A 26,893-nucleotide genomic window follows, 5' to 3' on the forward strand; every position below is an offset into this window, starting at 1 on the left:
TGAGTGTTTGACATTCCACCTGTGAGACAAAAGCTTTTTTGTATATGAACTAAAGAAGATTTAGAATGATGAATTACCAGAGAAAATCTTGAACTATTGAAAGAATGCAGTCTATGTAATAGATTTAGACCTTTATCATAGGGATTTTGTCTTTTGTATCTATATATATATATATAAAATTTCAGCATCTATCTTGGAGAATTATATGTTTACATATCTTTTGAATAATTTTTCTTTCTAAAGAATGTTTAGGTTATTTTATGTTTACAGTTTTAGAACTATCTTTTGATTGGCACTATAAAACGAATATTCAAAACTTTGCTTTGATACTATTAAGGGCTGTTCCAGTAAAACATATATCCCCCACCCCACCCCACCCCTGGATGGCACTTCAGAAAAACTATTGTAGGTGGTTGTGTTTCAAACTATTTTGCTTCTGACAGTGGAAGGTTGGTTAGGAAAATCACTTCTGTTGTGAGCTGTGTTAACACAATGAGAACTTGATAGTGTGGTTGTCAGGGGAAAAAAGAGTATATATTGAAAATCACATCTAACCCCCTCCAAGCAATCTAACTCACGTGAATAAAACATTGGGTCAGAAGCAGATATTAAACTTGCTTTGTTTTTATTCAACTTTTAACTTTAAAAGTGCATGTCACAATGTAATCGAGCTGCCAGTAGTGGTCTTACAGTGCTTGATGCGCAAACATTAAAATAGCTGGATACTTCGGTTTGACATGAATAGCTGCTAAACTAAATTTGATAGGTTCATTCAGCCCTGAAACAAGCATTTACAGTAGTTTTAACCTTACTTTCATTGTGGAAGTTTTACATATGTGTATTTCAAATAAGGGCCACACAGGAAGCCAGAATGGCTGAATAACAGGGTTTGTCCCCAGACGACATTTTCAGTAGGCAAATACTGGCTGGTGATAGCTATGATGACAATGAATTTCATGTACATCAGGCTGTTGGTCATTGGGAAAATGTCACTGGAAATACCAGTCTGTGATTTTGAGCCCGAAATTGATGTAGAGTCCAAGTCCGATGTACATGTTGGACAGACACAATGCGTGTTAGGCCTAACCTACTGTGCAGCATTATTTCGAAACTACCAAGCCTAAATACAGGCAATTTAAAAGTTCAGTGCAATATTAGCTTCTTTTATCCAGACATTCAACACTGAGAGATGTTGTGCCTATTAAAGTTGAGCGTTCAGGTAAACTGTATAAATAAGGATTTAACAAGTTAAAAAGAGTATCCATGTTTGAACAAGCAGACTATGGGAATGTTGGACTTAAAACCCTAATAGAACATTATGGAAGAGAAACAATCTGGCATAAGAGGCAGCAAAGCACTGATTCATGGAAGTGAAACTTTGGCAGAGTTATGTTTGTGAAAACTCATCTCTTTTGGAACAGAGATATCCAAGAGAACACCTGTGAGATGTTGAAAAATGCACAGCCATAAAGAACAGTAACTTGTTCGAGCTAGTTATACATTTGCCTTTTCAGACAGCAGACAATGAAAGGGAGTTCTCAGCACAGAATAATATTCATACACAGAGGAGGAGGATCATGTTAAATTCAGAAACAATCAACAGATTAATGCTCATAGGTAGGGCTGTCAATGGGTAACCGGGTACCCGACCGTAGTGAAAAAACCAGGTATTGAAAATTAATGAAGAGGAGTAGGACCACCCATTATGCATCAGCGGCCCACTACTAAATGGCTGCTGCACACTGGGCTGTGCAAACAGCTTCACAGTTCAAAACAATACTATGTAGACTATGCATGTTAAGATATCACTTTACTCATCAGTCTACTGCTGCAAAATGCACAGCTTATACTACAGACTCCCAATGCCAAGAGGTCAAGCTTGCCCTATTAAATTGTTACATTGCATAACAAGTAGGCCAAGTGGTCCGCTAGCGAAAATGAATCAGCCACTCAGCACGCACCACATGCAGCACTTCTAATAAGGCAATAGCAAACACGGCTGCAACGACTGCATGGTCATGTGGTGTCACTGGTACAGTGGGGGTAACTAGGGTTGTACGTGTCTTTCATGTTCTAACAGGTACCTGGTTACCCATTAAACGGCACAATGGGTACCCAGGTGAAGTTTTCCATGGTTTTTGACAGCAATACATAAATTATAGGATTCATCAGAGAATCCCCATACAGCATAATTAAGTGTGTGTAGATCTCTAGTTAGCAGAACCACTATGGCAACAAAAGAATGACGGGACTAACTTTCATATCATCAGACATGATTTTTCTCCATTTTAAAGCAGAATTCCGCTTTTCTCCTGACTTTAATCAGATTTTTCTTGATATAGTCTGGGGTTTTTTTTATCATCTTTGATCTGGTTTTTAAAAATGGTCTGTTCGGTCCCATTCTGCAATGACCCTTGTAACGTATTCGTTCCATGTATTAGTTAGCCCACGACTCTCGTGAAGAGTATTCTGATTGGTCAAGAGTTTAAATTCCTCCAATGAATCTTCATGTAATGGAAACTGATAGCAATGGAAAGAAGAAGCCTGCGTCCTGAGTTGTTGAGAGAGACCATGTCACGAAACGTTTAGATAAAGGTTTGGAAATGGGAATGGCTTGAGTGAAAAGTCAACGGAAATTTACTTGGTCAGTTTGTAAGAAAACTGAAAGCTAGAGGACTGTCATTTTGTGACCTCTGCTCTACGGTTTGAAATACGGTAATTGCAGTTGGCAGAGTTTGGAACAGCACCTACAAAGAAGCTGCATATGGAAAAATTGAAACTCAGAAGGCATCTGGAAAAAGTACAGTTAATTACTATAAGAAGAAAGATTTCTTGCATGTGAGAACAGAAGTAGCTCTGTCAGAATATGCGCTCTGCATGTCACCAATACAAACACCAGCTCTCATTGAGAAGGAAAAGAAACGATTGCACATTGAGCCAAAAAGTCAGTCAAAAAGGAAAGCTAAAGAAATCTTTGCTAAAGTCGCAAAAAGAGCTCAACTGGCATATCAACAGGTTGTGTCCATTGGAGAAAAAGACAAGTCAATGTATGGGATTATTTGTATATAGTTGATGTACTTGGGTCTTTATTTTACAGATTTGTTATGAAAATAGAGAAGTATAATATATGTGCTGCAAAAATTGAGAAATTATTGTGAATTAATTACAATGTGAACACTGACATGCACATGAAATAACTTAAGCACCAATAATATTGGAGAACAAATTCATGTGACAATAAATATTGTGAAATTATTCAAGTCAAGTTGAAAAATTTTGGTAAGTTTGTTAGTTTTTCAAATGATTATTTTGTTATATATTATGATCATAAGTTGCACCAGGAGCAGTTTTTTATGATTGTAAAATGCATTTTTTGCCAGGGGCCTTCAGCCACCTGGACTCCTGGATCGGGGGGAGGGCTGCCCCTCGATTCCCTTGTTGGGGGAGAACCCCCAAACCCCCCTTTCAGATTTTCAGCTTTTTTTGTGGAATGCCAAAATCATGTCTGTATCATGCAAATGTATTACCAAATGAAGTACATGTCCTCTATGTGCAAAAATTAAATGATATTAAACATAAGGGACTGACTGATCTGTGTAAACTCAAAGCAAGATGGACAAAATCTGTCCTGTTTATGTTTGGTTATTTCTGTGTATATTTTGAGCATGGTGATATTTTCTGCAGACCTTTTGGCAGTTAGTTCCAAGCCATCATTTGGTATTTGTATTACAGATTGGATTACTGTTATCTAGTATACAACATTTTGAAGCAGTGTTGTTAACTAATGATAAAATTGATGAGAAAAGATGATGTCATTCTGATTTATGAATTCTTTTACTACACTCCTAAATCTGTTTGTCCTGATTATTTTTTACCATCTCCTTTAGTTTTACCGGTAATAATACTTATAATAAAATTGTAACTTCTGTTTTCTTGCGATCTCAATATTTGTGATCGTGTATTATTGTCAAAAGGTAAAATGTGCTTAGTTTTGTTGTAAAATCTAAAACTATTAATTAGCAAGGGGCTAAGTGGGTCTACTTTATGTGAGCAGAAATTATTGCCATATTACAGAGTGTTGTTAGAAACAAAAGATTAGTTGTACAAGTTGTTGTTGTTGTGGGGTTTAATGCCATTTTTCAGCACACGATACGCTATGCATGGTGGCCAGTATTAATGGTGGAGGAAGAACCCGTGAAAACCCAAGGAAGAACCACCGACCCACAAGGAGCTACTGGCAATCTTTCTCACATACCCCCATTGGCCGAATCCAAGACTCGATTGTACAAGATTTATTTCACAAAGTTGTAGAATGAGCACTCATATTGTCATCACATGTTCCATTTAAATAATAATATCATTATTTCTGTATATTCCTATCAGTATTTTTTCCCAGTGGTATTAATTTCCTGATCTGCTGTTTGTTTCTTGTGCAATTTTTACATATCAAGAATTTTCACACTATCATTTAAAAACAATGTAATGTACTGTTTGAGAAGAGATTCATTTTTTTAACCCAAAAATCACTGAAGCTGTGAGTTCTGGCATTAAAGTCTCACATTAAATAACATTTGAACTCAACATGATAGTAATTTAGGATGCAACTGTACTAATTTCACCTTTGGTATATTCAAATCTTGAATGTGATGAAGGAACAGGGTTCCAAAATATACACATCAGTTTTAGAACCTGTTCATTGACTATGAATCAAGTATATAATCCAAGTCCAACTGAATTGTTAGAAAATTTTAATTCTTTTAACAACATTGTAATTAGCTGTCAAATATGGAGTAAGTCTATAAGCCACCAAGAAAATTTGTGAATTCATTGTCAAAGACTTACAGGGCTGACAGACAAACAAACAAAAGGACAAAATATTGATTATAATGAATGAATACAAATAAAAATATGCAGTAGATTATATGATCTATAAGAATTCAGAATTGCTTCTGCTGCCCACTAACCCCTAGCCAGATATTATGTTTTTAAAAAAATATGCTTCTGTAAGGGGAAGTATTTTTCGATTAAAACATACCTGACGGTTTATCATAATTTTTTAAAATTACTTCTGTTGTGGGTTGGTTGAATTTGAAAGTGCCTTCCCCTCAGGGGGTATATGGTTTACTGGAACAGCCCTAAACATTTACATATGTTATATTGGACTTTAATTTTCACTTTTAAATGATCCTTATTTTTGGTATTGTAGATAAAGAGACAAGAGGAAAACACTCAGGAGGTGGATGATGTCATCGATAACTATGACTATGACAATGAAAATGACAAGGAGAACTACTGTCCCAACAAAATGGATGTAAGTGTTTATACTACCATATATATTCACAGATAAGTCCCATCCAACTGCAACCAATATAGATCCTGTTCTGGTGGATAAGGACCTTTGCCCATTCTATTGATTAATTTTAACAAACTGCATAGTCCCAGGTCTGCCAGTCCATTCTTTGACAAGAAATCTGGGTCATGGTAGGTTGCAGTTAGACTTTACTTACACAAATACATATGGTAATTAAAAAAATGGGATGGATACTTTGTGGTTATAGATTTCAGATCGTATTCTATTTTGAACAAAGTTATGTTAAAATCTTCATCTAGTTAAAGCATGAGCTGTTCGCAGCTGTTCTGCATTTTACAGTTGTTCTGCATTTTACAAAACACAAGCCCTGACTTGATGCACAAGCAGTGTTCAAAAATGAGATAATCTTATCTGCTTTTACAGTTTTGCCGTTTTAACTTTGCCATCAGCACTGTACTATCTTTTTCTTGGACACTTATAAATTCAAATAACTCCATAAAAACTTATACATTTTGTTTGAATATGTAGTTTACCCAAAATGACCTGCATTTTCTAAGTTAAATATTCTTTAATTCCATTCATTAATGATGATATGTGAACCTTGAAAAAAAATGAATTTCACCCTGGATAAAACTTGGAAATTTTATTTGAAAAAGCATGGGAACCATGTCAGTGCAGTTAGCAAGCTGTGTTGTTTGGTGCTTTACGGCAGAGCAACCCAAGTAGGTTGTTTAGTGCTGAGGAGTGAATTGCCTTTCCCAAGGTCACATAACTGTAGCTGTCCTAGTCCCATGGTAGGATTCTAACTCAAAATTTTTCAGTTATGAGCCCAGCACGTTAACCACTGATCCATCGTGTCTCAAGCAATTTCAACATTTTATATTTTAGAGCACACATAAAGTGTGAAGATGCTAACTAAACTGAAAAACACTTGAATCACTGCTTTTTTTTAGTGTGCCTCAGATACAAACCAACTTCAAACACCAGAACTTACTTAAAACTTCATCAATCAAGCCAATACCTGAAGTTTTTTCTCATTAGTCTCTATCCATACTTTTATCGCAACATATCGATTTAAGGCAGAGTGGAAATTACATTTACTGCAGAGACATATATGCATTGAAACAATATAAAATGCATCATAATTCCTTTTTTAAAGGGTTCAAATAAAACAGACACATATAATAGCTAATATTTTATTACCAGATTACAGAAATAATGTTGTCTATCAAAAGCTTTGTTGATCTATAGGAATGAGTGATTTACGAATTTTCTTAAAGGCAGCTTGCTCTTGGGAAAATTGAGCTTGCTCCAAAATGATCAAGTAGATATTGGTTTTGAAATGGCTAGATTTTTAAACAAAGATAGAAATTTGTTCTTAAACAATAACAACTGCATTAATTTAATTTTAATCCTTTTTCTGTAAAAGAGTTTATTAGAGCTAGAAACTTCATCAGGTTTTCTTTTCTTGCTTAAATAAGATAGCAGAGTCATTTCATCAGCTACATCAAGAGTCATGAAAGCAAGACTTTGTAATGAATAATTTATACTAACAACTGAAAGATTTGTGAATGCTTATTTTATGAGTGTACTTCACAATTATCATTTAGTCATCTTGAAATCACCATTATGCATCAAAATATTCAACAAGATGATTCTGAGATTGAGAACACTTATTTCAATCCATTTAATTGTTTGCCATGCAGTATATACATATTGGTCTCCTGTTAATTACCACATTAACAGCAGATCACAATGACAACATGTAAGTGTTACATTTTCAGTTCATCAATCATTGTTTGAAAGAAATCCTGGTGGTTAATCATTAGTGACAAGCATCTTTTAGTTTTGAACACACCTGTCAATGAAATCTCATAAATTATATTATTAACATTTAATGTCCTTCTCGCCTAAATATGGCGACATGCATCAAAACAATCTTTAGACTTGGCCAGCTAACAAAATTCCTAAGGCATTTAGGGACCAGGACATCAGCTTATCTCAGATGCTTACAAATATTATGATTAAAATATAACAGGTTAGAATATCGGTATTTATTTTTTGTTTGTCAAAGCTGGCTTCATTTAAATATTCACATTTTCATGCCTGTGTGAGAAAATACAAGTAACCTTAATATTGACTATAAAATGAAAATATGTATTGCAGCATTAAACACTTCCCCAACTCAGTTTTTTGGACGTGTCCATTGGTAAGTGACTTAAAAACTTGAGCTTGCCCAAGCCTAATTTGAGTTTGTCCTGGGAGTTGGGCAAGTTGATTTGTAAATCCCTGGGAATGAAACACATACAGAAAATGTGTACGTGTGGCTCCTTTATACTTTGTGGCTAATGTTTTAAATTTTTTCTTTAAATGCGTGTTTAGAGCAACAGCAAAATCTACAAAACTTGCTACGCAACAAGCTTTTGATACTGCAATATATACTTTTTTGTCTGCATCAGTGTTGCGCCTTGAACAAAGTTCATGGGTTTCCAGCACATTATATCCTGTGTAACCCCCCACCCCCACCCCACCCCACCCCAGTCTTGACCCCTGTGCAACCCCAGGATGGTGCTCTGTTGTCAGAAAAGGAAATTGAAAAATGCACCTTCTGTTTCATCAGTGCACATCCATCCACGTCTATGTTGGTGTCAAACATTAGTGAATAGCCAAGGTCACTAAAGGGGATAAAAACTGTGATTAATATCGATTGTAAAACAACATATTTAACAATCATGTAAGGTTTGTGGTCATTTGAATTGTTGTGAAAGCCTTTGATCATGGATAGTATAACATAATTTTGGTACTGAAGACACACCTTTGCCAATGAAGATATAATTTATTTCCTGGTTACCTAATGATAAAAGGGAATAAGTTTACAGAGATACACAATCTGTCATTAATTCAATGAATTATTTTGTTTAAATAAAAGAAATTCAGGAAAATATTGGGAATTATTCTAATAAATACTGACCATTATACAACTGACATCTTTGTCTTCAAGGATTTAACTAAAGGGATAAAAGTTAAGGATAGTGGTAAGGCAGAAAGAAAAGTATGCATGTTTCTGGTTGGCCGACAGTCCCTGTTTTTCATTACTGACCCTAAAACTTTTTTCCCCAGGGTAAAAAAAAAACATATTTAGAAAAAAAAAATTCAGGAATTGATTTGTGCCCAGTACTTTCAGGCACACTTATTTTACATATCCTAATTATTAGAATTTATAATGTGAAAGAAAAAAGAAAGAAAAAACCTTCCTGCCTACCATAATTTTAAAACCAGTGCATTAAGAAACACATTTTGTTTTTACCTTAAATAAAGAGGGTAAGCATGGGGAGATACATTTTACAAACACTGAATGCTGATTTTAATAATCAGTTTCTGTGTGACAGGGAGGTGATGATGATGACAGCGGGGAATTCAATTTCACTGCCGAGGGTAATGAGTTCAGCAGTTCTCTGGATATGTTTTCCCAGTCTCAGCACAGCTTTACAGCCAGCACCACCCTAGATGGCACCATTCTGTCAGGAGACAAGCTTCTTGCTCAACCATACAAGGTAAATCTTACAGCAATTCGCAACTAATAGTTTCAATGCCAAAGTTGAGACTGTTTCAGAACAGATGTAGTTTGTTGCAAATTTGGGAAATGTTCTCTATTATGTCATATTTTATTCTTCTTAAAGTCTAAAAAATAATACCCTTGGAAAGCTACTACCACCTTTCAAATCCAGCCCTCCTAACCAAACACTCTTTCTGTCAAGTAGCTAAAAGTTGTCTCTCCACATATAGGTGGCAGATAAAATGATTTCCCCTTGATATTGCAATTGGCGCATAATCCTATAAATACTTTTTTTTTATTACATCTGTTCATGCCATGTGACAAGATGTCGACAGAGAGGACTCACAAGCCATACAAGTATTGTGAAACCTTTTCTACCTTTATGCAAGTTTGAGGAGTTTTCTCTACAAATGACAGTATTCTATCGGTACTGTGTGTGTTAAAAAAAGAAATGCAAATGAAATAGCTGTATAATTTCTGCTGCATTTGGATACTTGCAGGTAAGTTTTCTATATATAATCTAGCATAGTGTCCACTTTGTGGTTATTACAAGCGACACTCAGTGATTTTTACTGTATAAGCAGTAAATTGGTCTTACCTACATGTAACCTTCTATTAGAATTGATGCTATGGTATCCACTTCATAAGTATTATTAGTGATGCTTCAAGACTTGTACCTGTATTGGCTACCACATGGATCCTTCTGACAGGTAAATTGTCATATAAGTGTAGCTCTGTGTAAGTTCACTCCTAGATGCTGTTGTCACAGTCCACAAGGTCAAGACCAATGCAAACCACCTCAGTTAAGATTTCACACATCAGATTTATGGACCAGTTATGTGGATCAGATATCCTGTACCCCATCCTTGCATAATGAACTGAACAGCGTCATGATAATTAAGTGGCCCTGTTCTGTCATGACTGGACTCTGCTATATGGTTCTGATTTCAACGGTCTGCCACATACAATCATAGATTGTAAACCAAAAGATTTAAGGGGGGGGGTTTCTGTCCAGTTTGCTGAACCCATGTCATACAGGCACTCATGGATCAGTATAATGCGTTGATGTTCTTTTTTTATTTTTAAAATTGAATTCTACTTTGCTTGAGGCCTGAATCTAATTATCTTTGAAATGGCTTTTTTTTTTTTTTTTCGTTTATCATCTATGATCCAGATTTGTTAAATAACAGTCTGTCCAGCCCCATTATGCAATAATTTAACTATATATATATATATATATATATATATATATATATATATATATATATATATATATATATATATATATGAATGATGTATGTAATAGTATTCATTCCATATGTCACTTAACAGATGATGATTGTAAAAGGCATTCTGATTGGTTTACTTGTCCAAAGACTCTTTGTGTAATGGAAATTGATGGAAATTAACATGTTTGACAAATATGGTATCTCAAATTATCAATCAAGACTTGGACACAAAAAGTTTATATAAAGGTTTGAAAAATGTGTTGGAGTGGGAATGGCTTGAATGAAAAGTTAATGGGAACATGGTTGGTCGTTTTGTAAGAAAACGGAGTACCAGATGCCTAGCATTTTGCAATCTTTGCCAGAAAGGTTTGAACTACTTAACTCTACAGTAATGTCTGTCTTGGTATATGAAAAGGAGTTGCATCAATGTCATTTAGAATTTTGAGGATTCCAAACTGATTCCCTTCCAGAATTTAAGGAGCGTCAACATTTAGATCACTGGTTGGGTAGTGATATTGTCACTGGTCTTGTTTTTACTGAGTTGTTATCATGGTTCACAAGTAGTCATCTTTCAATGTCATGGTTAATATTATAGATTCCAAATCAGGGATGATAAACAGGGAAGCCTAGAACTCTGTCTGAAGGAATCAGGAAAAATGCAATGCAGTATTTTAATTTCTTACATGAGAGGTTGGATGCAGCCCTGTGTTAGAATATGTGAACTGCATGAAATGGTCAGTTATTATACTTGTGATACTGTTCATTAGACTGACTGAACCCTCATTCACATCCTGCTGTAGCCTCAATACTAATGTGGTTTCCAACAATTTAACACTTTCTGCATGGTAATGTGCACAGTTCTGAGTAATTATTGCAGTCTCTAACTGTATGGCATCAATTTCACCATCAGGTTCATGTTCAAGCTGTATTTCATCTTGATCTAAAGGGACGAGTATTCACAGGTTTTGCAGTAGTTTTGTTTCCCGTGTGCTGCAAAAATTGCCACATTTCTGTATCAAAGTTGAAAGTCAGGCATTGTTGTTTTTTATATCCATTAAAGAAACAGTCACTTCTAGTTTTGTAATTAGTTCATGTCATAGTAGGGGGGATGTGTCACAGCTATAGAACACATTCCATGTATCAACAGAATCAGTGGCTACCAACTGTATGAACTAAACGGAATAAAATACAATGTGATTATCTTATTTCTTTTTTGCTGATAAACATTGTATTGGAGGCTTTAATAAGTTGCTAATCTCCAAGCTAGTTTAACTGTCAATCAGTCATAAAGGTACCATTTGGTATATTTAACCTAAATGAATTACCAAGTCAGTGTGAGCAAGAGACTGTCATTATCATTATCATTATTATTATTATTGTAAAAAGAATGAGTTCTAGCTATAGGTAACCAATGAGTTATGGAGAATAGAAATAGTACAGTTCCCCTTTCATTGCTCACATACTTTCATCGGAACATGAATCTTAATGATCTATCTTCAAAACTGATGGGACAGATGTTTCATTACAGTTAAATTGGTCTTCATTAGGAAGTGGGAGGTATAAACGAAGCTCCATCAAAGGCTGAATAATTTACTAATGTCTTTCAATAACTTGAAAATGAAAATGCTGCATTTTGTCAACACACTCAAGGTTTCTTTCCTTCAATTAGATAAGTTATTTTCCTACAACTCCAATGGGCAAGTCCCTTAGATTATAGAAAGGACTTTGTCTAGATTTAGAGGGACCTTGCTATTAGGCTGTCCAATACTTTTAGTTCTGAGCACAGGTGGTGGCTCAGCAAAGAGGATATTTTGGAGACACCTTGTGAGCTCAATAGACAGTAAAATTGAAGTAGTTCTTCTTGCTTTAATGTTAAACAGCACATGGGTTTCAATTGTAAACTTTTTACTTTAAACAGACAAAATTTATCCTGTTCTGATGTGAGAGTTACAATAAGAATGATTTTTTTTTGAGAATAATGTGGCTTTTGATAAATGTTGTGTACCTGTTTTGTATTGAGACCAGCAGCTCACCCGTATGCATTCATTTTGTGATCACTGTAATCTCTTGTCACAATATAAGCTCAGTTACATAGACTGATTTACCGACTGTTATAGAAAGGTTTTCTTTGTGTAACTATTCTGAATGTTGGGTTTGAAATGTTTATAATAGTAAATTAAAGGAATGAGCTGCTGAATGTTGATTAATTTACTTGTCTTTTCGCTTAATGTTCCTAGTATTGCTATATTTTCAAAACAAAATTCCCATATTTTCAGCACCATTCATATATTCTTGTGTTTGAAAGATGCTTGACGCCCTGCATTACATAACTAAGGATAATCGGATTTCAGCTAAATTTGGTGTGCACTTTTATGTTAATGAGATTCTGAATGAGTAGGATTTCTTACATTCCATGTCTTAATGTGAAGGAGTTATCATCCCTGAAATGCCCTTTCTCCTAATAATTTTTCCCATCACAAGTAGGAGTTATCATCCTCAAATGCCCATTCTCCTAATAATTTTTCCATCACAAGTAGGAATTATCATCCCTGAAATGCCCATTCTCCTAATAATTTTTTCCATCACAAGTAGGAGTTATCATCCCTGAAATGCCCATTCTCCTAATAATTTTTTCCATCACAAGTAGGAGTTATCATCCCTGAAATGCCCATTCTCCTAATAATTTTTCCCATCACAAGTTCCTCTGTTTAAGACCCTGCTGATTGTACTTTAGTTGGTGGTAGCCTTATGTGATGGAACTATCTCAAATAGATCTAGTTTATGTTATTTTTATACATGTTTCAGGTTGCAAAGATTGACATTGAATATGCCAAGACAGCTAAGAAGCTAGATGTAAAGAAACTCAAGTCAACCATGTGGAACGTATTGGCAAAACATGAGGTAAGCTACCGTATATACTCACTTAAAAGTCAAATCCAACTGCAAACTGCACAGGCCAAGATCTGCTACTGCATAGTACACTGGCAGATCTGGATCTCTGTAGTTTGTTAGGAGCAGTCAGTAGAACAAAAAAGCATAGAAGCTGATCTGCTGGCACATTATGCAACAGCAGATCAGGGTCTGTGTTGTTTGCACTTGTACTCAGTTTATAAGCAAGTACATATGGTATGTTATACAAGTTCAGCCATTTATCAAATATTTTAGATGCATTTCAACTAGTACATTTTTTTTAAATGTATTAGAGTTTCTATTTTGGACACACTCTTGATCACAATATTTTTCATCTAAAAAAAACAATTTTACACAGAATATGTAGCAGAACCAGTTTTCCTGTATTTTGATCATATCCAGACTCATCATTGTCTGTTCTAGAACTTGCAATTTATGAGTAAGCTCCTCTCTCCATTTGAAAACAATGGGAATTTTTATGAAATATGGAAGGCGTTTAATGAAGAAATAAAGTTACATCTAGAAAATATAACTTGTTCTCTTGATTCTGGGTATAATTTTTATTTTCATAAGTCACTTGAATTCTGTAGTCGTTCATCCTAGAGTGGACTGTTGTCTTGAAGTTTTTCTGTGAGTACAACAAACTCCTTTAGGCATGAAACTGAAAGCTTATAAACCCATTTCCCCAATCTGATTTCATGTTTGAAGTACAACTATGTCATAAAAAAAACAAGCTTGCAAGAAAGGGAAAACACCATTAAAAACAGTAAGGGTCAATTCTGATATGCTTCATTATGTTTAAAGATCATTATAATTCTTTGAAATTTGGCAGAGGCATGGTGACTCACTCAATGGTTAGCATGCTGGATTTGCAACTGAAAGGTAGTAGGTTCAAATCCTACTATCAGATCAGCCTGTTTTGACTACCATGGTGTGTCCTTGGCAAGGTACTTTACCTTAATTGCCTTGGCAAGGTACTTTATTTTAATTGCCTTGGCAAGGTACTTTACCTTATTGCCTTGGCAAGGTACTTTACCTTAATTGCCTTGACAAGGTACTTTACCTTAATTGCCTTGGCAAGGTACTTTACCTTAATTGCCTTGGCAAGGTACTTTACCTTAATTGCATTGGCAAGGTACTTTACCTTAATTGCCTTGGCAAGATACTTTACCTTAATTGCATTGGCAAGGTACTTTACCTTAATTGCATTGGCAAGGTACTTTACCTTAATTGCATTGGCAAGGTACTTTACCTTAATTGCCTTGGCAAGGTACTTTACCTTAATTGCCTTGGCAGTGAAATAAATGCTTGCATTGCTGAGCCATAAAACAGCAAATCAGCAAAACCATCATCCTTTGGAATTTAAGCTTGATATTAAAGTTTTAATGCTACACCACACCAGTGGTGGGGCATTTAAGTTTCTAGTTTGCTTGTAAAGATTTCAGAATCTATGTCCTGTTTGTGTTTTGGTCTGAGGAAGATATAATATTTACAAAGTATATCTATTTCAGTTTTTAGCAGATGTTGATAATTATTTTTGTTTCTTATCTGTATTAGCAAATGATTAGACAGAGGTGCCACTTTTCAGGCAGTCATGGCAGTCACAGTGGTGGCTTTCTCAATAGATTGTTAAAGTTTTGTGCTAAAGTTTTTTCAGGTCACATACATTAAGGGGGGTGGGATGTGTTTATATTGTATCCATAGTTAAATGGTGGTAAATACATCATGCTCTACTTTTCTCTTGTTTTAATTTATAATAGCTGTTACACAATTTAAATGGTAAGAATTATAGCAACAAGTAATTCGTATATTGTATTCTTTTAGCAGCATTATATCTGACAGTATTGCATGTTTCTGTGTGCTGATGTTATTTAAGGATATAGAGGAGGGTTTGTACAACTTTGAAATGTCCTTGATAATGAAGGATTGCCTTCACCAGTCCTTGAATTTTATTGAAAATTCATTTGTCTCAGAATTCCTTGAATTTATCTTCAGAAATTTAAAAAAAAAAATGTTAAACCAAATAAACTCTAACTTTTAAATTCAGAATTTTAGTTATTCCAAAAATTATAAATAAATAAATCAATAAAATGGATTAAAATTGGGTGGTTCAGATGACACACGTGGAATAGCATTGTTTTCCTGGCATGACATGCTAATTGGTTTTGTCTGCAACATTTGCACCTATGCATGTAATGATAAACAAAGTAACATGTGGAGAAAATGCTATTTTCATTTTCTTTGACAACTTTTTGAAGTGTTTCAAAAACAACTCTCCTGGACTGCAATCCATATAGAGGATATATGTAACTCAGATTTGTTTAAAATCAAGCCCAAAGCATTTGTGGATATTAGTTGCCAAGTCCATGTAGGTACAAAGCAAGACAAGCAGTAATTATGTTGCCATTGTCAACATCAGATTCAACAGTTAAGGTTTTCATCAAAGTGTTTCATTTGCATATATATGCTAAACCCATTGAACAAGTCTCTGCATATATATGCTAAACCCATTGAACAAGTCTCTGCAAATATATGCTAAACCCATTGAACAAGTCTCTGCATATATATGCTAAACCCATTGAAAAAGTCTCTGCATATATATGCTAAACCTATTGAACAAGTCTCTGCATATATATATGCTAAACCCATTGAACAAGTCTCTGCATATATATGCTAAACCCACTGAACAAGTCTCATCATCCTTGGCATGAATCTTCATGAAACTTAGACAATTCATTTATGTTCACTCTCCTCAGTGTCCAAGAGTCCAGGTCACAGTCATATAAAATGTGCATTTCTGTTTTTTTTAAACCATCAACCCCTTGATGGAATTTCTTTATACTTGGAATAAATCATTATGAAACTTAGCTGATTCAGTGACATGCTTGCTCAGCCTTATCACCTTGGGTCAAGGTCATACATTTTACAGTCGTGTTTTGATTGTTGGTTGACATGCATCCTGGCCTTCTTATTCATGTACATTATTTTACACAGTCATCTCCAGAAGAGGCACAGAATATAAACAACAATTCAGTAGAGGCAGAGAAAAGACTGACAGGATTTGTCAAAGAAATGACAGGATCCTGTACTTTCCAAGAACTTCTTACTGATCTACCTTCAAAACTGTCTGGACAAACAGCCCACAATCTCAGTGTTCCCATTGCCTTTGTATGTCTTCTGCACCTAGCAAATGAAAAGGTAACTAGTAATTCTATTTATATGAGATGGCATGATTTTTTGGGTTTCTGATAATCGTTTTCACTGTGTTCAGTTCTGACAGTACGACTTAGTGAGTCTGACAAATCTCTCTGTAATATCTTTATTTTGCTTTCTAAATTCCAAAATCCTCTCTTCAGTGAACTTTAAAAGAAACCACGTCAAAAAAAGTGTAAGCATTTTCCACTGCTTGATATGGCAGATAACCCCAAAACCCAGATCATGATGCAGGAGTAGTGACTCAAAATCTGTTAAATATGTTATTTGTCCTATAAATGCATTTACAAAAGTTTGGTAAGAATGTTTATGTTAAAAAATGTTCATGTAATAGCAGATTTGTGTATTTGATTGTTGATTCTCGGCAATTCCAAAGAGAAGGGGCTAAAAACCATATATATTTTGCAGGCCACCACAGTGTCAACCTGTAGAAATATCCATCTTGTAGGTCACCACATTCTCAATCTATATAAATATCCATCTTGTAGGTCACCACATTGTCAACCTGTAGAAATATCCATCTTGTAGGTCACCACAGTGTCAACCTGTAGAAATATCCATCTTGTAGGTCACCACAGTGTCAACCTGTAGAAATATCCATCTTGTAGGTCACCACATTGTCAACCTGTAGAAATATCCATCTTGTAGGTAACCACATTCTCAATCTATATAAATATCCATCTTGTAGGTCACCACATTGTCAATCAATGTACATATCGCTCTTGTGGGTCACCAGTTGTCAATCAATCAGTGTACATATCCCTTTTGTTCATCAACATATGTACATAGTTTCATGAATTTTCCACCCAGCCATTTAGAAGGAGGTGTCATTATTAACAAACAGATCAATAGACAATATATCGTGCAAATAGAGTAATTGGATAAAAATTAGAGACTTCAGCAAATGAAAATGGGTTTTTCAAAAGAGGCTAAATGTCAGCTTGGTTAATTGATCCACATATGGCCTATTTCGTAGCCTTTAATCTGCTGATTAAACTGAATTAGGTTACCATTTGTTGACAGATATGCACCTAGGTGAAGATAAATCCATTATGAATCTTGCCAGCAATTAAAGATGTAAATTTCTGTGGTGTTGCATCAGATCATTGCAATGAATTTGTTTTAGACAACCAGCTTGAAGAATGCCTTGAATGGGGTATACATTACATAAACAGAAGCCCTGAACATTTATATTTTTGTCAAATATCCATTTAAACTGTACAAACCTTTTGCTGTGTAGGATTTCCATTTGTTGTTTTAATGCCGCTCCACAACAATGGTAAGGTGGTAAGTGTTTCCAGAATTGTTATAAATGCTTATCTCTCCATTCTGATAAAATTCAGGAAAATCAGAATTTTTTAAATTAAAACTAGTAATGAGTTTTCTTTGTGGATAGAGTTGGATAGAAATCAACACCAATATGATAGAATTGTACATGGACTAGTTTCTAAAAACTAAGAAAAAAGATAGATAACAAGACCACATTCAACAAGATTGTAAAGTGTTGATAATGCCAGTGGAGGTAAAACCAAAGGAAATATGAAGATAAATTGTTTGTGGGGAAAACTTAATGTTTATGGTTATTGTTTTGACCAAGAATGTTGACAGAATGTGTAATTTAAGATTTGGAGAAATGGATACATTTACAGACCTGCCAACCCTCAAGATTTTGGTGTGAATTTCACGACTCGAGATAGCAATTTATGGATTCATGCCGCATGCAAAAAAATCACATATTCTTGAATTCTCATTTGGTTTAATTCATGAATCAAATAAATTTTATCCCATTAAGTGCAAGTCAAAATTAGACTGCTCCGATGGCCTAGTGGTTAGAGCGTCTGCCTCGGATGTGGGAGGTCGTGAGTTTGATCCCCGGCCGAGTCATACCAAAGACTTACAAAACTGGTACTAACAGCTGCCTCACTTGGCACTCAGCATTAAGAGGTTAGTGTTGGGACTGGTCGGCCTGGTGTCAGGATAATGTGACTGGGTGGGACATCATGCTACTTGTCTGCGGCATGATGCCCCAGTGCTAGACATCACTATAAACTGTCACACTGCAGACATCGTAGCGATATGACTGAAATATTGTTAAAAGCTACGTTAAAAATCCATATCACACTCACACACACACACACACACAAGCGTGCAAGTCAAAATTGCAGCAGTGGTCAGTAATACCCAAAACAGTCCTATATTGCTAGTCACGATGTTAGTAGAGCTGTATTCAGTTGTTACTGTTTGCCCAGTAGCAAGCATTGTAAAGTGTATAATCTATATTTAGAACAGATGTTTCACAAATACTCGTGAAGAAAACCAGAGCCCAACTGATTTTTGTATTAAAATAGTATTTATATATATATATTTGTAGCAACTGTAATTTTTTTTTAAACAAACACCAAATGGAGACAGCTTTTTTGAGTATAGGAAGTTTTTTAGATATTGAAAGATCAGCATATATCATAATTTGCTCGAGTTCATATTTTTTCACACATGTTCCGACACCACTTATCGTTAATCATTCAACGTTTCATCTTGTGGATTAATACCATTTGGTAATTAAACTATACAACAGTTCAATTTTTTTCACCCAATGGAAAAGATATGTATTCCACAAAAGTTAAATGTAGATTGGAGTACACTGAAAATTGGCCTTGCTTTCAGCCATCAAACTTCAATGTACATTATGCTTTTCGTACAGTGTTATGCCGCAAATTTTAGAATTGGGAATGTGCACAGAGGCTCATATCGTTGCTTGCAATTTACCTGTCATACATGTACTATATAATAATATTATCATATAGTACATGCATGACAGATAAAGTGTAAGCAACGATACGAGCCCCTGTGGGCATGTTGCAGAATGATGTGAAAAAGCACATAGAGACTGGAAAAAATGAAGAGCACCCAGCAGATTTCAGCTCTGGAGTACTTTAAGCCACCTGCTCAAGTCCTGCAAGCTACCAGTGTTGAAGCTTTGTTTGTGAGTTTTCTTTTTGAACATAACCTGCCTTTCTCAGTTGGAGATCAACAACAGTGACAGTGAAAGAGTATTTCCTATTGTAAGGAAAAATACGATAAACTTTAGTGCCTCTTTAGCTGCTGAAACTTTGCATCAATTTTAGTCACTAAGATTAAACAGCAGGCAAGCCTGAACTGTTTTGAAAACTAATTTACCTTAGCCCAATTGACTGGTTACCAACATGGATAAAGTCAAAGATGCAGTATGGTTGTACAGATGTTCGCTTCTTTTAACAGATATGTTACCCACTCTGGACATACTGCCTTGATTCATAAAAATTAATGCTAGCATTCCTAGTAAGCATGGTTAGGTCAGTAATATAACAGGACATATGTACTTCATGAATACATTTTAAGTTTCACACAGTTTAGTCATACATCTGATTTTTGCAAGAACCAGTTTAAATATTGAACTTCAGACAAATATTTCCATTTTTGGAAAAAAATATGCTAATTCTTTTTTCAAAAATATTTTAAAATTTTGCACATGTACCAAACTTTTCCTTTTCTGTTACAGACCTTGAAACTTGAAGATCTTGCATTGGATGATCTCAGGATAACACAAGGGCTTTAGCATCAGAAAACAGATTCACAGCAACAGATTGTAACCTCTTATGAATCATCTTCTTACCCAATTTCACAAGTCTTTCTTATATATACCTTATATTATCAGTGTCATTAATATTCCTTACATAACCTCCATGTCTCCTACATTGGAGGACAGTTTGCAATGTAGATCCAAGTTACATAAACATGAAGACATGAAAACAAATGTTGAAGCAACTGTTTAGTGTGTAATTTATTTATTCTGTTCCATAAATATAAAAAATTTCAACAGGCTGCAATCATGAATGTAAGTTATTTGTAAAACTTAAGTTTAATATTATGAAATAAATTTTTAATAATTCAACTCTAGAGCAATTTGAGCAACAGATGCTTCAATCAACATACTGTTGCTATATATATTTTTGTACATGTATTCAAAACAGTACATAGTCAACTTGCTAAGTTATAAGATTTCTCATATTTGGTTGTCATTCTTCACAGTTGATATATTCATTTGTCAGGGGATCTTGCATAATCATTTTTAATCACAATATTGTGAACTTGATAAAATTTAATATGATTCGTCCATCATTTTCATGTATTAGGAATAAAAAGATCAAATTTCTTGCTACCAGATACACAGTTGTGCAGTGTTCAGATTTTTGTCAAAATATCATTTGTGTCAAACCGACATTAGCAAGATATATCGGTCATTTTTCCAACAGTGGTTGAAGTTTTTCATTCATATGTTTACCAAACTTCATCATAGTGTTTATCATACTTGACAGTAATCATTTTGAAACTACAAGAATTCATTCTATGATAAGCTCACTCATCCCTTCCCTCCTTCAAATACATTCCCCGATCACATTAACGTTAGGGATATAAGCCAGCTACTTCTTGAATGAAGCCCTACTATCACATAGACAAAGGACAATCCTCTTGCCCATTACCTCCCGTTACCACCACCACCACCAGGTGTTGCTAGTTTTTAAGCTTCACTTTTTACAACATTGTATGAGACACCTCCAGTGAACCCCAAGCCAAATTTGTGTTCAATTTAAACCATCCATGCATTGACTGTACAAAATGTACTTTGCCAGTACCATTCATTGTGTTTGCTGTATGGTCCAAGAGTGTATAGACTATGGTTTTGCAAATGTTGACCAAGGCAAAGAAAGATGGTGATAACACCAATTTTAAAATTCCTACAAGTTGTTATGAAACAACAGAGGAATGTACATCCATTTTTGGCAGTCCTAGTGGCTTATGTAACCCGCATGTCCGAGCATGGCCTTCAGACCTGTAAGTCCAAGCACATAGGGATTATTGACAGATGCAATGGATCTATCCCTTACTACCATATAGCCATCCACAATCCAACCAGTTCGTGGGCCCCGAGTGGTCTAAAGCGCTCTCCGTTACGGATCACTGCCATCTCACCTCTGTCTGCATGGGTTTGAGTCTTGGATTTGGCCAGTGTGGGTATGTGCCAGTAGCTTCTTGTGGGTTGGTGGTTCTTTCCAGGGTTTTCCCGGGTTCTTCCTCCACCATTAATACTGGCCACCATACATAACCTATCATGTGCTGAAAAATGGCATTTAATCCCACGACAACAATCTAACCAGTTCAGATGGCCAGTTTGCCAGTCCAGCCTTCTTAATCAGATGATCTTGCTGAAAGATCCGTCCATAGCACCAGGCCTGTGGCTTCTTCATTTGACAATTTTGGAGATCTTAATGATAGATTTTCCATCCTAACATGCCAACAGTTACATATAGTTACAATTACAGAGATCTTAGTAATGGATCTGTTTATTTTGACAGGTCTACAGCTTCATGTCTCTGCAGGTACGGAAATCTTTGAGCAGACATGATTTTTCTCCATTTTAAAGCGAAATTCCACTTTTATCCTGACTTGAATCAGATTTTTCTTGATATGGTCCATTTTTATATCATCTCCTATTCGGTTTTTTAAAAAACAGTCTGTCCAATCCCATTCCACAATGACCCTTGTAAAGTATTCGTTCCATATATTAGTTAGCACACAAGAGTCTCGGAAAGACTATTCTCATTGGCCAAACATTTAAATTCATCCAATGAATCTTCATGTAATGGAAACTCATGGCAAAGGAAAAAAGAAGCATGCTTGCAAAACATGGCGTCCTGAGTTGTTGAGAGAGACCATGACATGAAAAGTTTAAATAAAAGTTTAAAAAACATAGGAAATGGGAATGGCTGGAGCAAAAAGTTAGCAGAAATTTAGTTGGTCAGTTTATAAGAAAACTGAATGCTAGAGATTGGCATTTGTGACCTCAGCAAGAGAGATCTGAATTGTAGTAGGAAGAGTTTGGAACAGCACCTACAAAAGAAGCTGCATATGGAAAAATTGAAGCTCAGAAGTCATCTGGAAAAACTGCAATCAGTTACTATATGAAGAAAAATTTCTTGCATAAGAGAACAGATGTAGCTCTCTGTCAGAATATGCATACTGCATGTTGCCAATACAAGCACCATCTTGACAGAAAAAAGGCTCTTATTGAGAAGGAAAAGAAACAATTGGATATTGAGCCAAAAAAGTCATTATTGACAAAAAGGAAGGCTAAAGAAAGAGCTTGACTGGCATATCAACAAGTTGTGTCCAGTGGAGAAAAATACAAGTCAATGTAAGGGATTATTTGTATATAGTTTATGTACTTGGGTGTTTATTTTACAGATTTGTTATGAAAAGAAAGAAATATAATATATTTGCTGTAAAAATTGACAAATTATTGTGACTTAAATACGATGTGAACACTGAAATGCACATGAAATATCTTAAGCATCAATAGTATTGGAGAACAAATTCATGTGACAATAAATATTGTGAAATTATTTGAGTCAAGTTGAACATTTTTTATAAGTTTATTAGTTTTTTAGACGGTCATTTTGTTTTATGTTATGATCATAAGTTGCATCAGGAGCAGCTTTTTGTGATTGTATAGTGCGTTTTTAGCTGGGACACCCAAAGCCCCCTTTTTTCAGCTTTTTTTTATGGAAGACCAAAATCGTGTCTGAATACCAAAAACCTTGACATCATATGTGTGTGTCTTTGTCTCTCTTGAAATGTTTTTGGATGGTGTGTTCTCAAAGATAGATTGACATTAAGTTACTCTGTTTTTGTTATATATTTGTTGTTGTGTTTTGAATTTAGAACAACTATGTCAGGCACAGCAGAAGACAACAAGGGTTTCTTTTCTAAAAAGTAGTTCTGAGCGCGTAGACACCCTGGCTGAGATGACTAGACTGATATAAGAAAAGTAAGGTTAGCAAAACAGCTAGATTTCTGTCGCATGGGTGAGAAATATATATATATATATAATCACTTGTTGTTTAATTCACTCATTGTACATATAAAAAAACAAGCAAATAATATTCTAGTTTTCGGTGGAAAAACTAGTTATGTTTGACAATCAAACATTACTTCACAAGTCTGTATATAATCTTTAATGTGAATTACTAATAATGTTTCACATAACAGTAGCGTAATGTGATCATTTACTTAAAGCAAGATAATGAAAATGGCGATGTTTGAATAGTACACGATTCATCTATATCTTCCATGTATATATGCATGCCAACCATTACGCTTTTGGAGTAATCATTATGCTTTATTTCACTAAATTATGCCTTACATGTAACTGTATTTGGATTATGCATTTTCAGTATATCCTCCTCCCAAAAAATTAATAATTTGTTTTCTCATTTTTATTAACATCCCATTACTCCCTCAGATCGTATTCTAGAACAGAATGCTCCTTGCAGGCTGTATGGAAAGGATTTTAATACTGGTCATGGTGGTAAAACAAAGAAACCTTGAATTAGCTCGTTTTACTAACTCCAATACTAAGGTAATTTCTTACTTACAGCAGAACTAAATTGTGGACACAGATTTTATAAATGCAGAGGCATTATCTACTGAGTTCTTAATAGAACAAGGACTACCCCTAGCGGTAGAAGACTACAGTGGTCCTTTGTTCAAATGGATGTTTCCAGATTCCAAAATTGCAGAAAAAATGCATGTACAGAAACAAAATTATCTAATATTGTTAGTTGTTTAGCAGAAGATACTTCACATAAAATTGCAGAAGCCATGAAAATTGAGCCGTTTAGTATTGCAACAGACAGGAGTAGTGATTATGACAAAACGTTGTACCCAGACTGTTTTTCTAAGAGACTTTGACAACGAAAGGGCGAAGTCAGAATGCTCTTCTTTCATTACCAGAATTAACAGTAGATTCCACTGGAGAAAACAATATTTTATTTGCTTCATATTGCTTTGAATGAACATAAGTTGGCAGATACTGCATCAGTGATGACTGGAATTCATAAAGGAGTTGCATTCTATATTTTGAAAAATGTCTCCATCATTGAACATATCAGGTTGTTTCTGTCATATGTTGCACCATGCTGCAGGAAAGGCTGCTGATAAAATTAGGAGGAGAACTCTTGAAGTATCAAGTTGGCACTCTACCTGACAATGTTCTTCATGCGGACAGAGTTGATTTTTTTCATCTTATTTCCCAGCTACAAGACCCAATAAATGTAAGATATAAATTTCCTCTTCTTTGTCAGGTTATGAAAGGAATATTGGTTCTTTACCATTCAAATACTGATTGTGAGAGATTGTTCAGTATAGTTATCGAAAATAAAACTGAATTCTGATCCACGCTCTGTAACCCAGTACTTAGTGCTCTACTGGTGTGCAAAGCATTCATAGTCTCAGCTGGTACAAAGTGTTTTGAAATGCAATATGAGGGCCTGTTGCATTTTAAAGCTCAAAGTGTTATATACAAAAACTTGAAGCAGTAATTGATGTAAAAGTCCAGAGGGATAAATAAATCATTTTGTATATATGCTCATTGAATTTTTATCATGTTATATGTGGATTACTCTTTCTGCTCAGATTACTCTTTTTGTCCACTTGGATTACACTTTGTCCTTGCCAGGGGTTGTCATGTATGTGTATATACTTGTATATAAAACAGGTCCAATTGCACAGACCCATATCTGCTGTTGCATAATGGACTGGCAGATCCAGCTTGATGCAGTTCGTCAGGAATAATCAGTAGAACAAACAACATGGACTCAGATCTGCCAGTGCATTATGTGAGCCAGGGTATGTTTATCTGCAGTTATACCAGACCTGTAACAAGGTCTGATGCTTTTAACTACTAGTAGCTTGTTACATTGATTCATAGATTGTTAGTCATATTCTTTCATAAGCATGTACTCACATGCACATGCTGGTACATACATGTTTCTGCATGAATGCTAAATATCAATATTACACTCAGCAAGACAATAAAAGAAAATGTGTTGTTTTTCATTTATTGTCTTCAACTGTTGGCATCAAATAAACTTTGGTAAAACTGTTTGTTTTTCAGTGTGAATATTCAATCATATTTTTGTCCATGTTGTTTTAATGGACTGTATTATGTCAGTATGTGAAATACTAGTTTTTCTTTTTGTTTAAAAAGTGTTTCTTTACTTTTGCTTGTTATCTGTTTAGAGCAGTGGTCTCAAACGTGGCCACAGGCCACATGCAGCCCACCAAGCAGTATCCTGTGGCCCACAAAAAGATTGGCATCACAAGGTGTCATGAGAGACAACAAAAGGTGGTGCATTCCTTGGGCCATCAAAAATGCCTTCATGTAGCCCTCATGGTGGTTTGAGCTTGAGACCCCTGGATTAGAGCATGTTCTGTAACTTGTCATTTATGGATACACTTATATAAGACTATGCACATGCATTGAGAGCATAACCTGATTAGCAAAAATGCTGAATACCAGAAATATTCAAAAGGTGCATCGGTAGATAGCTTGAAATATTCAAAAGGTGCATCGGTAGATTGCTTGATATATTTGCATTTATTGGCATTTTATAATGAAATTAGAAATTTAGCATTGTTTTCTTGTTGAAAAATATTATATAAAACTTATAAAACATTTAGAAAAAAACATACTTAGAACTTCTGGTTGTTGATAGTGAGTCTTTTATATTGAGCAAGCACATGAGAATTCTGCTATCCAAGACTGCCCGTGTCCCTATAAAATGAACAAATTCCAATATCTTGATGACTATGGGAGTACAGAGGTACATAAAATGCCTCTGACATCTCATCCAAGGTGCAAGACTGCAGTGATTTCTCCATGATATTCACAAACATTTTCAATAACTGCTCATTAGAAACAATTTTCAGTGAGTGAAGATGAATATTACAGTTGTTTCACATAAGTAGCAACACAGAGGCAGAAAATGTGTTACGACAGTAGCACGTCATCACATGCATTGGAACTGCATCTAACAGCAGACTTTGCTATGAATACCCAAAACTGTTTGCATGCTGTTGTACAGCCTCACCAAAAGTAGATAAAATACTTTTAATAAATGGATAATCCATGAAAGCATCTCATTTCTCAGTGGTAAAAAAACTTCATTATGGAGGTTGATCTAGTAGTCACAAGCTTTCTTATATTGAGTTTTCTTTATATTAACAGTTTCGTCAGAGCAAAATGCGTGATTTTTACGAGCTTGCTTATTTGGGGGAAGAGGGATTGACACAATCAAATGTCCATGAGAAAACACTATACATGAATATAGCCCTTGAATATTTGCAATATCTTCCCATTGTGGCCATATTTAGTGGATTCTGTACTTTTAGATTATAGTATTTGTAATGTTGAATATTATGAACAAGATGGCAGTGCAACAGGGAAAGCTTGTAAGGCTCATGTCCTTATAGCAAGTGCACAGTATTCTACAATACAAACATAATTGATTTATTTTATTCTCGTTTATAATAATAAACTGTATCTAAATTACTTTCTTCAGAATGAAATATTATGTACAGACTTTTTTTAAAATGAAAGATATACTGTGACATCGTGTGATAAAGCAAGAGACTTGTTTGGTCCAGCATGAGCCTAAGTGCATCCAATAATTGTTTGACAACATCAAATAAGAGGTAAGGATACTGGATCATCACAGATAATGAATTTACATAGGAATTTGTGCAAAGAGTATATAATAATTGTAGGCTACTGCATTTATATAGAAAAATATCAAT

At 35.0% G+C, this 26,893-nt stretch overlaps 1 protein-coding gene across 2 annotated transcripts in view; it reads left to right on the plus strand.

The window, feature by feature from the left end:
* The window catches only part of LOC149795692 (condensin complex subunit 2-like), a 66,553-nt gene extending 41,239 nt beyond the window's left edge, over positions 1 to 25,314 (plus strand). For both annotated transcript variants that reach the window (XM_089965567.1, XM_089965568.1), the window contains exons 14-18: positions 5,207 to 5,311; positions 8,701 to 8,865; positions 12,902 to 12,997; positions 16,001 to 16,204; positions 19,758 to 25,314. In XM_089965567.1, coding sequence (XP_089821693.1) covers positions 5,207 to 5,311; positions 8,701 to 8,865; positions 12,902 to 12,997; positions 16,001 to 16,204; positions 19,758 to 19,814 — 627 coding nt within the window. In that variant the 3' untranslated portion in view covers positions 19,815 to 25,314. The remainder of the gene's footprint in view (positions 1 to 5,206; positions 5,312 to 8,700; positions 8,866 to 12,901; positions 12,998 to 16,000; positions 16,205 to 19,757) is intronic.
* Positions 25,315 to 26,893: the final 1,579 nt, after the last annotated feature.

This window comes from Sinohyriopsis cumingii, chromosome 7 (assembly GCF_028554795.1).
Source record: "Sinohyriopsis cumingii isolate HCF-2022 chromosome 7, ASM2855479v2, whole genome shotgun sequence".
Taxonomy (NCBI): domain Eukaryota; kingdom Metazoa; phylum Mollusca; class Bivalvia; order Unionida; family Unionidae; genus Sinohyriopsis; species Sinohyriopsis cumingii.